General features: G+C 41.8%; 1 protein-coding gene across 2 annotated transcripts in view; it reads left to right on the top strand.

The window, feature by feature from the left end:
- sf3b1 (splicing factor 3b, subunit 1) overlaps positions 1-14711 on the top strand; it is a 72606-nt gene that overhangs the window by 53492 nt on the left and 4403 nt on the right. For both annotated transcript variants that reach the window (XM_068035692.1, XM_068035694.1), the window contains 7 exons: positions 6251-6472; positions 6771-6953; positions 7076-7187; positions 8016-8136; positions 8472-8603; positions 9020-9292; positions 12405-12621. In XM_068035692.1, coding sequence (XP_067891793.1) covers positions 6251-6472; positions 6771-6953; positions 7076-7187; positions 8016-8136; positions 8472-8603; positions 9020-9292; positions 12405-12621 — 1260 coding nt within the window. The remainder of the gene's footprint in view (positions 1-6250; positions 6473-6770; positions 6954-7075; positions 7188-8015; positions 8137-8471; positions 8604-9019; positions 9293-12404; positions 12622-14711) is intronic.

Here is a 14711-nt window from a genome sequence, read left to right as displayed (position 1 = left end):
TCTATATTAATGACTTGGATGAAGAGATTGAGAGTGATGTATTTACATTTGCTGATGATACCAAGCTCGGTGGAAAGGCAAGCTGCAGGGAGGACGTAGAGAGGCTGCAAAGAGATATAGAGAGGTTAAGTGAGTGGGCAACAAGATGGCAAATGGAGTGTAATGTAGGGAAGTGTGAAGTTGTTCACTTTGATCGTAAAAATAGAAAAGCAGAATATTTTTTAAAAGGTGTGAAACTGTTAAGTGTTGATGATCAGAGACTTGGGGGTACTCGTACAAGGAATGCACAAGGTTAACATGCAGGTGCAGCAGGCTATTAGGAAGGCAAATGGCATGTTGGCCTTTATTACAAGGGGATTGGAGTACACAAATAAACAAGTCTTACTGAAATTGTACAGGGCTTTGGTGAGACTGCACCTGGAATACTATATGCAGTTTTGGTCTCCACATTTAAGGATATACTTGCACTGGAGGCAGTGCAGCGAAGCTTTATTAAATAGGCGGAGAGAGAAGCAAAGTTAACGTTTCAGGTCAGTGACCCTTCATCAGAACTGATGAAGGGTCGCGAACCTGAAACGTTAGCTCTGCTTCTCTCTCCACAGATGCTGCTAGACCTGCTGAGTATTTCTTGTTTTTATTTCAGATTTCCAGCATCTGCAGTATTTTGCTTTTATTTTACTAAATTGGTCCCTGGGATGAGGGCTTATCCTATGATGAGAGGCTGAGTAAATTGGGCCTAAATTCTCTGGAATTTAGAAGAATGAGAGGTGATCTAATTGAGACATACAAGATTCTGAAAGGGCTTGATGGGGAAGAAGCTGAGAGATTGTTCCCACTGGTCAGGGAAACTAGAACATGGGGACACAGTTTCAGAATAAGGGGTCAATAATTCAGGACTGAGATGAGGAGAAATTACTTCACTCAAAGGGTTGTAAATCTTTGGAATTCTCGACCCCAGAGGGTTGTGGATGCTCCATCATTGAATACATTTAAGGCTGGGATAGATAGATTTTTGGTCTCGCAGGGAATCAAGGGATATGGGGAGCGGGCAGGAAAGTGGAATTGAAGCCCAAGATCAGCCGTGATCTTATTGAATGGCAGAGCAGGCTCGATGGGCCATATGGTCTACTTCTCCTATTTCTTGTGTTCCTTCTTTCTGTCTCCCTCCTTGTATAAAGGTGCTCCATTTGCTCTTTTCCAATCTGCTGGGACTCTTTCAGAATCTAAGAAATTTTGCAAAATTATAACCAAAGCCTCTATCTCTGCAGCCACTTCTTTTAAGACCCTAGGATGCAGACAATCTGGTTCTGGGGACTTGTCAGCATTTAGGTCAAATAGTTTTCCCAGCACCTTTTCCGTGGTGATGCTGGTTGTTGTAAGTTTCTCCCTCCCTTTCACCTCTTGATTTTCAAGTATTTTTGGGAGGTTTTCAAAGTCTTCTACAGTGAAAACAGACACAAAGTACCTGTTCAATGTCTCCACCATTTCCTTGATTTCCATTATCAATTCCCCAGACTCTCACTCTAGCGGACCAACACTAGCTTTAGTTACTCTTTTCCTATTTAAATATTTGTAGAAACCTTTACTATCTGTTTTTATATTACTAGTTAGTTTTCTCTCATATTCTACTTTCTTGTTTTTTTTTCACCAAAGGGAAATTAAAAACCTTTATTTTAAACCTCCAAATTCTTTATTGTTTGACGAATGTCAGGCTCTAGGAACAAAATAGACCATTCAGCCTTTCAAACCCCTTCTGCCACTCAATTAGAAGACGGCTGAACTGTGATCAGTGTGCCCACATTTGATCCATATCCTGTGGTACCTTTACCTAATGATAAAAGGTTGATTTCAGTTTTGAAAACTTTAAATTGAGCCAGCATTTACAACCTTCTGGGGAGGGAATTCCAGATGTTCACTACCTTTCGTTTGAAGAAAATTCTTTCTGATTGCACTACTACGTGTCTCTAACTCTAGTTTTAAGATTGTGCCGCCTTGTTCTAAATTTCCCCCAGCAGCGGAGCTAGTTTATTTGCCCTAGTCAAGAAGAAAAAAGGAAGCATTCGTAAGGGCTGGAAGGCTGGGAACAGACGAAGCCCTTGAGGAATATAAAGACAGTAGGAAGGAACTTAAGCAAGGAGTCAGGAGGGCTAAAAGGGGTCATGAAAAGTCCTTGGCAAACAGGATTAAGGAAAATCCCAAGGCTTTTAATACGTATATAAAGAGCAAGAGGGTAACCAGGGAAAGGGTTGGCCCACTCAAGGACAGAGGAGGGAATCTCTGTGTGGAGCCAGAGGAAATGGGCGAGGTGCTAAATGAGTACTTTGCATCAGTATTCACCAAAGAGAAGGACTTGGTGGATGATGAGTCTAGGGAAGGGAGTGTAGATAGTCTCGGTCATGTCGTTATCAAAAAGGAGGAGATCATAAGAACTAGGAGCAGGAGTAGGCCGTCCGGCCCCTCGAGCCTGCTCTGCCATTCAATAAGATCATGGCTGATCTTTTTGTGGACTCAGATCCATTTACCCGCGCTCTCACCATATCCCTTAATTCCTTTATTGTTCAAAAAGATATCTACCTTAGCTTTAAAAACGTTTACTGAAGAAGCGTCAACTACTTCACTGGGCAAGGAATTCCATAGATTAACAACCCTCTGGGTGAAGAAGTTCCTTCTTAATTCAGTCCTAAATCTGCTCCCTCTAATCTTGAGGCTATGCCCTCTTGTTCTAGCTTCACCTGCCAGTGGAAACATCCTCTCTACTTGTATTTTATCTATTCCCTTCATAATTTTATATGTTTCTATAAGATCCCCCCTCATTCTTCTGGATTCCAATGAATATAATCCCAATCTACTCAGTCTCTCCTCATAAGCCAACCCCCTCAACTCCGGAATCAACCTAGTGAACCTCCTCTGCACCCTCTCCAGTGCCAGTGTATCCTTTCTCAAGTAAGGAGACCAAAACTGCACACAGTACTCCAGGTGCAGCCTCACCGGTACCTTATACAGCTGCAACATAACCTCTCTGCTTTTAAACTCAATCCCCTTAGCAATGAAGGACAAAATTCCATTTGCCTTCCTAATTACTTGCTGTACCTGCAGACCAACCTTCTGCGATTCATGCACAAGGACACCCAGGTCCCTCTGCGTCTTGCAAAGGATTAAGGTAGAAAAGTCCCCAGGGCCTGATGGGATCTACCCCAGAATACTGAGGGAGGCAAGGGAAGAAATTGCTGGGGCCTTGACAGAAATCTTTGCATCTCATTGGCTACAGATGAGGTCCCAGAGGACTGGAGAATAGCCAATGTTGTCCCTTTGTTTAAGAAGGGTGTTGAGGATAATCCAGGAAATTATAGGCCGGTGAGCCTTACGTCAGTGGTAGGGAAATTATTCTTATTAAAAGAGGATTCTTCGGGACAGGATTTTCTCCCGTTTGGCATGGTTTTGTGAAGGGGAGGTCGTGTCTCACTAACTTGATTGAGTTTTTTGAGGAAGTGACGAAGATGATTGATGAAGGAAGGACAGTGGATGTTGTCTATATGGACTTCAGTAAAGCCTTTGACGAGGTCCCTCATGGCAGACTGGTACAAAAGGTGAAGTCTCACGGGATCAGAGGTGAGCTGGCAAGATGGATACAGAACTGGCTTGGTCATAGAAGACAGAGGGTAGCAGTGGAAGGGTGCTTTTCAGAATGGAGGGCTCTGACTAGTGGTGTTCCGCAGGGATCAGTGCTGGGACCTTTGCTGTTTGTAGTGTATATATAAATGATTTGGAGGAAAATGTAGCTGGTCTGATTAGTAAGTTTGCGGACGACACAAAGGTTGGTGGAGTTGCGGATAGTGATGAGGATTGTCTGAGGATACGGATAAATGTGAGGTAATGCATTTTGGAAGGTCTAATGCAGGTGGGAAGTACACAGTAAATGGCAGAACCCTTAGGAATATTGACAGGCAGAGAGATCTGGGCGTACAGGTCCACAGGTCACTGAATGTGGCAACGCAGGTGGATAAGGTAGTCAAGAAGGCATACGGCATGCTTGCCTTCATCGATCGGGGCATAGAGTATAAAAATTGGCAAGTCATGCTGCAGCTGTACAGAACTTTAGTTAGGCCACACTTAGAATATTGCGTGCAGTTCTGGTCGCCACACTACCAGAAGGACGTGGAGGCTTTGGAGGGGGTACAGAAGAGGTTTACTAGGATGTTGCCTGGTCTGGAGGACATTAGCTATGAGGAGAGGTTGGATAAACTTGGATTATTTTCACTGGAACGACGGAGGTGGAGGGGCGACATGATAGAGGTTTACAAAGTTATGAGCGGCATGGACAGAGTGGATAATCAGAAGCTTTTTCCCAGGGTGGAAGAGTCAGTTACTGGGGGACATAGGTTTAAGGTGCGAGGGGCAAAGTTTAGAGGGGATGTGCGAGGCAAGTTCTTTACACAGAGGATGGTGAGTGCCTGGAACTTGCTGCCGGGGGAGGTGGTGGAAGCAGGTACGATAGCGACGTTTAAGAGGCATCTTGACAAATACTTGAATAGGATGGGAATAGAGGGATATGGTCCCCGGAAGTGCAGAAGGTTTTAGTTTAGACAGGCATCAAGATCGGCGCAGGCTTGGAGGGCCGAATGGCCCGTTCCTGTGCTGTACTGTTCTTTGTTTGTTCTTTGAATCCTTTCATAAACAGCTGAATTAGATCGCCCCTCAACCATCGAAACTCGAGAGTACAAGCCAAATTTATGCAACCTATCCCCATAATTTAACCCTTTAAGCTCTGGTATAATTGTGAATCTGCACTCTACTCCCTTTGAGGACAATTTAACGTACTGAGGTGCAGTTCCTGAAAATGAACACACTACTCCAGTTGGGCTCTAATCCAGACAGTGTATAACCGAAGCATTACTTCCTCCTCTTTGTATTTCAGTCCTCTTGAGATAAAGGGTAACATTTCATTAGTCTTTTTGATAACTTTTGTACCTGTGCCTTTGGTGATTTGCGTACTGGAATTCCAGACCACTTTACTTGTCCACAGTTCCTAGTTTCTCGTAATTTAGAAAATACTCTGATTTTTCCTTCTTGGATCCAAAGTGGATAACCTCACACTTCTCCACAGTGAAATCCATCTGCTGCAACTTTGACCACTCCCTTAATTTGTCTTTGTATCTCTCTGCTCCCATGTACACATCTTGCTGTGCCTCATAACTTAGTGTCACCTACAAAGTACATTTCCTTTTCCCCTACCTCCCACCAATTACTAACCTGTGTCCGGTTCGATGCATTTTTACTTTTATAATCTCTTATGCAGAACCTTACCAAATGACATCTGGAAGTCAATATGGACAACATTCATGGATGCTCCTCTGACCAACATGTTCGTAACTTCCAGAAAATTCAGTGAGATTTGTCAGATCTCCCCATCACACATCCATGCTAACTCTTTGACCAGCTCATACTTGTTGAAGTACTACAGGCCTGTGGTAACCTGGTTTCTCTCTCCTCCTGTTCTTAAATAATGGAGTGACATTTGCAGTTTTTTGCTCCAAAGGCACAAATCCTGAATCGAGAGCATTGGAAAATTATGGCTAAAACATCTGCAATTTCCCCAGCTGTTTCATTTAATACCTCAGGGTGAAAACCACCAGGTCCTGGAAATTTGTCTATCTGAAGCCCCATTATTTTAACCATGACTGTGTTATTAAATTATTAAATATGCACAATTGTTTTCACAGTATTACATTTTATAACTCTCATTCGGCAATATTTTGATTGTAAGAGGTCAATCGTAAAACTTAAAGACTGAGTCAAATGATCGCTGTCGGAGTACTGCTTGATGGCCTCAATGCCCCTGTGAAAAGGAGAGGAAAATACCCAGGAAGTCACAGAAAAAGCAATCCTTGCTGAAGTGTGCATCAGATGAGGAATGAATTGAGCTTTGTTGTGATGCTTTCCCTGTAGGAATAGTATGTCAGCATTTATGGTTTGAGTTAACATGTGAAGACTGACCTTGTAATGCTGTTGCCAGTGTAATTGTAGTTGAGCAAGATTCATGACTTCATTAGACTGTGAGAAGATATAGTTTTAGAGGAAAATTTTGGTAAATTTATGTAAGCTTTCAGTTATTAGTCCAATCTTTTATATGTTTTTGAAAGGATCTTCCAGTGATCAGCTGTTTAAGATCACCTATTGACTGGTTCGGGTAAGAGTTTAAAAGAGTCATGTTTTAGGTACTTGTAATTATTGATATTTCTATTCTTTACAGTTAGTGGACACCACAGTGGAGCTTGCAAACAAAGTTGGAGCAGCTGAAATAATCTCCAGAATAGTTGATGACTTAAAAGATGAAGCTGAGCAATACAGAAAAATGGTGATGGAAACCATTGAGAAGATTATGGGTAACTTGGGAGCTGCAGATATTGACCACAAATTGGAAGAGCAGCTTATTGATGGCATCCTGTATGCCTTCCAGGAACAGACTACCGAGGTTTGCAACTATGATCAGATTAAACTGCAACTTTTTGCATATTTTGAGTGATTGAATGGAAAATTTGATTTCTTTCAAACAGCCATGCAGTGCAAAACTGTGCTGGTTGCAAGTTTAATTTCTGTTCTGTTTGAGTTTTTAGATGATTTTGCAACAGCTTTTTGTAATGTTACAATGCCATAGCATTTTCACTTTGCTCAAGTTTTCTTTCAATGAACAATTGTATTGGCCTTTTTGCATATTGTTTCCTTTTATACATTTGCTCTAGTATTCACGGCCCTTTTCCCCCCCCCCCTAGGATTCTGTAATGTTGAATGGTTTTGGTACAGTGGTAAATGCATTAGGTAAGCGAGTGAAGCCCTATTTACCCCAGATTTGTGGTACAGTATTGTGGCGTCTCAACAACAAATCAGCCAAAGTGAGACAGCAAGCTGCAGATCTAATCTCTCGCATTGCAGTCGTCATGAAAACTTGTCAAGAGGTATGTAAACTTTTCTGTACAATATTTGACTTATCTGGCAGCTCTAGTGAACTTGATTGCAGATGTATTTTGACGGTTTCCAGTCCAAATCATGTGAATTAATATAGTATTTTTATTTGTAGGAAAAACTGATGGGCCACTTGGGTGTTGTGCTGTATGAATACCTTGGTGAAGAGTACCCAGAGGTTCTGGGTAGCATCTTAGGAGCACTTAAAGCCATTGTAAATGTTATAGGTATGTCTATTACTTTAGTAAATTTACATTATTATATGTAATGGTCAATATTTAGGGCGGCGCAGTGGTTAGCACCGCAGCCTCACAGCTCCAGCGACCAGGGTTCAATTCTGGGTACTGTCTGTGTGGAGTTTGCAAGTTCTGCCTGTGTCTGCGTGGGTTTCCTCCGGGTGCTCCGGTTTCCTCCCACATGCCAAAGACTTGCTGGTTGATAGGTTAATTGGCCATTATAAATTGCCCCTAGTATAGGTAGGTGGTAGGGAAATATAGGGACAGGTGGGGATATGGTAGGAATATGGAATTAGTGTAGAATTAGTATAAGTGGGTGGTTGATGGTCGGCACAGACTCGGTGGGCCGAAGGGCCTGTTTCAGTGCTGTATCTCTAAACTAAACATTTTGGATTATTAAAGTTTAGATTAGAGACACAGCACTGAAACAGGCCCTTCGGCCCACCGAGTCTGTGCCGACCATTAACCACCCATTTATACTAATCCCATATTCCTACCAAACATCCCCACCTGTTCCTATATTTCCCTACCACCTACCTATACTAGTGACAATTTATAATGGCCAATTTACCTATCAACCTGCAAGTCTTTTGGCTTGTGGGAGGAAACCGGAGCACCCGGAGGAAACCCACGCAGACACAGGGAGAACTTGCAAACTCCACACAGGCAGTACCCAGAATTGAACCCGGGTCCCTGGAGCTGTGAGGCTGCGGTGCTAACCACTGCGCCACTATGCCGCCCTAAAGTTATTAATTTTTTTTCCACTGTAGATGTTTAAAAAGTCCATTGCAAAATATTTTTCTTCAATTCAATATACAGGTATGCATAAGATGACTCCACCTATTAAGGATCTGCTTCCACGCCTCACTCCAATCCTGAAGAACAGGCATGAGAAGGTTCAGGAGAATTGTATTGACTTGGTTGGACGAATTGCAGATCGGTAATTGGCATTATTACTACTTGTCTAAATAATAGTAAACTGCATTGTTAAATTTTTGTCTTGTCAAATAATAGTGTAAGAACCAAACGGTACCATTATTTCCATTCTTATCTGACCAAATGTGAGCGTACCAGAATATGTGAATGGAATTTATATCAAGGTAACCTGAAAGTAATTTGAAGGAAAATCCAACAAGTTAGATAGGGCCTGCTGTGTCTTGAAATGTGTAGAAATGGAATTAAAATTGATTTGAGATGTAATTATTTTATACTGATCAGAAATTATATGGTGATGTCAATTCACTGTTTCTAAACATCAATGGGTCTTTTCTTCAGAGGTGCAGAGTATGTATCTGCTCGTGAATGGATGAGGATCTGCTTTGAATTGTTAGAACTTTTGAAGGCACACAAAAAAGCCATTAGAAGGGCAACAGTAAACACCTTTGGTTACATTGCAAAAGCTATTGGGTAAGTTACGTTTGAGTTTGTCACAGCAGCACAGTGGATCACAATTGTCTATGCTCAGTTTTTTTTTGTTGTGTTTTCTGTAAAACAGTACGGTTATCATGTGTTTCACTTCAGCTAAGATTACTAGATGCAACTGTGTAAAAGCTGAAGTGAGTGACACAAGACCACTGTGCACTTGCATGCATATAGCAGATCTCTGATAGAGGTTCTCATTTTGCTTTTCTTGTGTTACATCATTTAGTAACTAAATTGTAAAATCTAAATTTATGTTGGTATTTGAAGGAAAATTTTAATTTCTGTAATGATGCACAGAAATGGTATTGAAATTTCTAGTATTGTTTGATCATGATTTGCCATCTATACAAATGGCACCTTTCAGGTGGGATCTCTCAACTTGCTGTTTAACTTTCTTTCAGTCCACATGATGTACTGGCCACACTGTTGAATAACCTGAAGGTTCAAGAACGTCAGAACAGAGTCTGTACCACAGTAGCTATTGCTATTGTGGCAGAAACATGCTCTCCATTCACTGTGTTACCTGCTTTGATGAATGAGTACAGAGTTCCTGAACTGAATGTGCAGAATGGTGTGCTTAAATCCCTTTCGTTTTTATTTGAGTACATTGGAGAAATGGGAAAGGATTATATTTATGCAGTTACGCCATTGCTTGAAGATGCTTTAATGGACAGGTAAGTTCAGTTTGAATGCTGATGACAGATATCCTAGTAGTGAATGATCACTGTTAGTCAGGCGTAGAGCAGACCTCTTAATCCAGCATGGAAGTCTTGCTAATTTCATGTGTTTTCTATACTGAAACACAGATCTCAAATTCAACTTCAAATGTATAATCTATTTATTTAAAAAATAACTAACTTTCTGGGGAAGGAATATATTCAGATGTTATCCATGAACACCTACAAGTGATCTCAATAGCTTGTTAGTGGATTTTTGCCAAATGTTTAGTTTAGTTTAGAGATACAGCACTGAAATAGGCCCTTCGGCCCACCGAGTCTGTGCCGACCATCAACCACCTATTTATACTAATCCTACACTAATCCCATATTCCTACCACATCCCCACCTGTCCCTATATTTCCCTACCACCTACCTATACTAGGGGCAATTTATAATGGCCAATTTACCTACCAACCTGCAAGTCTTTTGGCTTGTAGGCGGAAACCGGAGCACCCGGAGAAAACCCATGATGACATAGGGAGAACTTGCAAACTCCACACAGGCAGTACCCAGAATTGAACCCGGGTCGCTGGAGCTGTGAGGCTGCGGTGCTAACCACTGCGCCGCCCTTCAGAATGTCTTCTGATTGCTGCATTTCTTTTGAAAGCAACCATGCTAGGAACTATTGTTGATTTGTCACCTCATCAATATTTCAAAAACATTCTCCCCATTAACACCCTTCTTGAGGTGGACTGTATTGCTAAGATGTCATTTCACAGGAGATGGCAGCCTTCTGATGTTTCAAGCAACTGTCCATTTGTCACTCTGGATAGCGGGTATTGGGCTATTCAACGATAGTGACAGTAGAATCATATTCTGTTTCCACCTGATATTGACATCAACTCATAATTCCTTTGAAGTCACCGGAGTGAGAGGCCTAACAGTTTCATTCTTCTGTTCCCTACCCTGGAGATGCTAAGACCAGTTGTAGTTTCACACCACTGCCCTAGCCGAGACCGACTAACCCAGCATATAACTAAAATTGAACCTCGCTGATCTCTGATGTAATGTAACCTAACATTTGTGCACCTAGTTAACTTTGTTGGCCTTGGATCCAGACTTATTACTTGCATCATTTGCCTAAAAACCAGGCTTCCTACCTGATTATGCAGCATAGACATTGAATAGCCATCTGTGTCATTCTCAGCAGTTGAACGAGACATTTGATAGCAAAAAGTAGTTATATACTTTCAAATAAATATTGTTTTAAAAAAAAATAGATCGTTTGGATAAACTGTAAAGAATACTGTCTTTATATTAAACTTTAAAAATGCATGCAAGTCTGTTGAGACGAGGTACAGCACTGACCCATGGTATCTGACACAGTGTTCTAATCTCAACTAAGACAGAAACTCCTAAAGGAGGGGCAAACTGGGGAGTATCACTATTGTTATGCCTTTATTGGTGGATCTGATAACTCACTCACTTGCTCATTCTTTCAAGCTGAGATGGGTAATAAAATGGAATGGGAATGGGGGCTGCTCCAGTAAATTAAGGCATTGCTGGAAAAGTTTCAGCTGTGGTTCATTTGCCTTTCTGTGCTGAGTTAGCTGATCCCAGGAAAGGCAGCACTGGGACACTAGAATTGACTACGTGCTTCTAAGCTGAACTACATTCCGTGCGTATGGTGCTGTATCCCACCTCATGCTCCTTGATATGTTTTGACTTGGGATGGACAATAAATGTTAGCCTTGCCAGTGACACCCACATCCCAGAATTAATTTTTAAAATTAGGTAACATCCTCCTCCTCTGTGGTCCACTTCTGTAGCACTGCGATCTCATTGTTTCAGTCCTACCTCGCCCAGCATAGCTAGTACATCAGTTTCTCCTTCAATATCTTCAAGGTCACCTTGGTTGTGTGGCAAGTTTTTGTCTTTGGGGTTCGTTCTTATTTCTCACCACTATGTTGCTTCTTGGTGACGTTATCAACCAGCAAGGGGAGAGTTTGCATATATGCACAAATGGTGTCCAGTTTCACCTCTTCACTATACCTTTGATGACATGACAGGTACCGTTCCTGCCGGATTGACTGCCCAGCATCACATTGTGGATGATCCAGTATTTCTTGGAGCTTGACTTTGGGAAGATTGCTGACATCCTTGTTTGGTCCTTGCCAGAAACTCCTTGGTTACCGATTCCTTCTCCTTTCCAACTCAAGTTCAACTTTATACACCACGTCAGTGTCCTACACAACCCTGAGCCCCATCCACAGTCCATTACACAGAACCTCTGAAACATTATCCATCTCAGCCCTGCTGTAGTTGAAACTTTGCAGGCCCCATGAGCTTCAACTTGCTTAAACTCCAACTCATGCAGAGTTTCATCACCTACATTCTATCCATTCACAGATGGGCCAGATCTACTGACTGCCATTAGTTGCTGTCCCTCAGCTGATCTCCCTGCCCCACTCTCCCCTCCTAAATTTTCATAACTGTCTTAGATTTTTTTAGATTTAGAGATACAGCACTGAAACAGGCCCTTCGGCCCACTGAGTCTGTGCCGACCATTAACCACCCATTTATGCTAATCCTACATTAATCCCATATTCGTACCACATCCTCACCTGTCCCTATATTCCCCTACCACCTACCTATACTAGGGGCAATTTATAATCGCCAATTTACCTATCAACCTGCAAGTTTTTTGGCTGTGGGAGGAAAGCGGAGCACCCGGAGGAAGCCCACGCAGACACAGGGAGAACTTGCAAACTCCACACAGGCAGTACCCAGAATTGAACCCGGGTCGCTGGAGCTGTGAGGCTGCGGTGCTAACCACTGCGCCACTGTGCCGCCCTTCAACTCCTTTCCCTTCATTATTTGTTTGGAAGAAGATTTATACAAAATCTTTTTAATTAGCCAAATTAACTAAGTGAACAATTTTGTTAATTCTCTTTCCTTTCACCTCCCAAAAAAGGTTAATGATGGGAAATGGGGGTTTCTTACTAAAATGCATATGCTTCTAATTACTGTTTCGGTGGAAGATGTTTTTACGGTATTACGGAAATTTAAATGGTTTTGTTATATATTCTTTGTAATGACGAAATATTTGTTATTTTTCCTGCTGTAGAGACCTTGTTCACAGACAGACAGCGAGTGCAGTTGTGCAGCATATGTCCCTGGGAGTATATGGATTTGGCTGTGAAGATGCACTGAATCATTTGCTAAACTATGTATGGCCCAATGTTTTTGAGACATCACCACATGTTATCCAGGCAGTTATGGGGGCATTGGAGGGTTTAAGGGTTGCATTAGGCCCTTGCAGAATGCTACAGTATTGTTTACAGGTAAGTTCAATGCTCTGCTTCTAACCTTGTACTTGGATTAGATTTGTTCTGCATGCCAACAATTGGTAGTCTACTGTTTCCCCATGACCCTTTATGTAATGACCTGCAGCTTTTGGACCCCCCACCCCCTGCCGTTCTTCCAGCAATCTTCATACATGTCACCCTCTCTTTTTGAGAGCATGGACTGAATGCTTTCTCCCAGGTTGCCCTCAGAGTGACTTTAAGAGTGACTAAACGAAGGTACACAAAAGTAGCCAAGGTGCCAGATTTTTCCCTCTCTCTGGAAAAGTGTCCAGCCTCCTCATAGTTAATAATTCGTCTTGGATGCAAACCTGCATCCTACCACTTTGTGAAGTACAGTGAAGCACTACAATCCTGGCTCAAAGTTAAGAATGCATTTTGTTCATTCATTTGTTGGTGTCCTCTTCTTCCCATAAGGTTGACTGCTATGGATCTCCACCTCTGTCTGTCCTTACACATTCTGCATAGGTCAACTAAATCCAGTCCATTATATCTGTCATCCATTTTCTTCTCTGCTTCCCTCTCCTACGTTTTCCATCGATCTTTCCGTCCAGTAATTGTCTCTGTAGCTTCTGCTCTAATGATGTGACTGAAGTATTGTATCTTTCTCTCTTTGATGTTATGCACTAATTTCCTCTTTTCTCCAGCCATTTCCAGCACTTCCTCATTAGTCTTTCTGGCTGTAGGATATGCGGAACATCCTCCGATATATCCACGTCTTGAATGCATTTAGTTTATCAATTGTCTCTTTGTTTGTTGTCTATGGCTCCAAGGCATATAACATAGATGACAAAATGTAGCACCTCAGCATTCTTTTCCTAAGATTCAGGGTCAGTTTCTTTGATGTTAACAAGTCCTTCATTCTGACAAAGTTGGTCTTGACCATTTCAATCAGATCTCCCGTCATCTCTAATGACCTGTCCAAGGTATGTAAACTTTTTCACTTGTTCCAGGACTTGACCATTTACTTCAATTTTCACTTCCTGCGTTAGGTCTCTGCTTGTCACCATTGTCTTGGTTTTCTTCACATTCATAATCTGTATTCCACACTCCTGGCATTCACTTTGTTGACAATTTCTTGTAGTGCCTCTTTTAACTCTACAGTCAGTGCAGTGTCACCTGCGTATCTCAAGTTGTTAATGTTTAACCCACCAATATTGCAATCTGGTAGATGTTCAATGTCTCTGAAGATAGCTTCAGTGTACAGGTTGAATAGTTTTGGGGACATCATACATCCCTGATTGGGGAGCTGTCTGACAAGCCACTGTCAAATCTCATCACTGCTGATTACTTCCAATATAGATTCTGAATTATCTTTTTAACATTTCTGTCAATTTCTCGATTCTGTTGCTATCTCATCGATTCCAGGTGCTTTCTTTGCTTTCATCTTTTTGATCACTGCATTGACTTCTGCCGTTATTATCTCTGGTCCTTCTCTTCCCTCTGGTGGTACCAACTCACTTCTTTCTTTATTGTCATACAGCTCACTGATGTATTCCACCCATCGTTTCTCTGCCCTTTCTTTATCGAAGAGACGTTCACCTTCCTTGAGCCTTATACAGCCACTATTTTTGGATAATTTCTTCTTGTCTGTCAGTGCTTTAACTTTCACATTCAATGCTCTCATGTTATGCCTTTTCTCCAGTTCTTCTATTTTCTTGCGACGGTTTTCATACCGCTTTTCTTACCCGCCTTTCTATTTTGTAATTTTTCTTTATTGTTTTATTCTTTCTCCTTTTCTCCATTATATCTACTATTTGATCAGTCATCCACTCTTGATGTTCCCTCCTGTCTCTCTTTTAGGGACTGTCTCAGTTACTGTGCATTTCATGCTCTGTTTCAACCTTTTCCAATGCCTTTCTTCTGTTTCCTTCTCACTTAAACCTTGCACTGTCTCTTCCTGAAGTAAAGGTTCATACTTGATAGTAACTGCCACAACATACTACTTCATCACATCTTCCCCTCTCAGTCTGTCTAAGTTGGCTTGATCTTTCGTGGGATTCCTTTTTTGGGATTTGCGGCCTGATCTTCTTCTTCATTACAAGCAGGCAGTGATCTGAATTGATGTC

Source organism: Heterodontus francisci, chromosome 7, assembly GCF_036365525.1.
Source record: "Heterodontus francisci isolate sHetFra1 chromosome 7, sHetFra1.hap1, whole genome shotgun sequence".
Lineage (NCBI taxonomy): Eukaryota > Metazoa > Chordata > Chondrichthyes > Heterodontiformes > Heterodontidae > Heterodontus > Heterodontus francisci.
The sequence above is the reverse complement of the archived record's forward strand: the minus strand, read 5'-3'. Positions and strand labels throughout refer to the sequence as shown.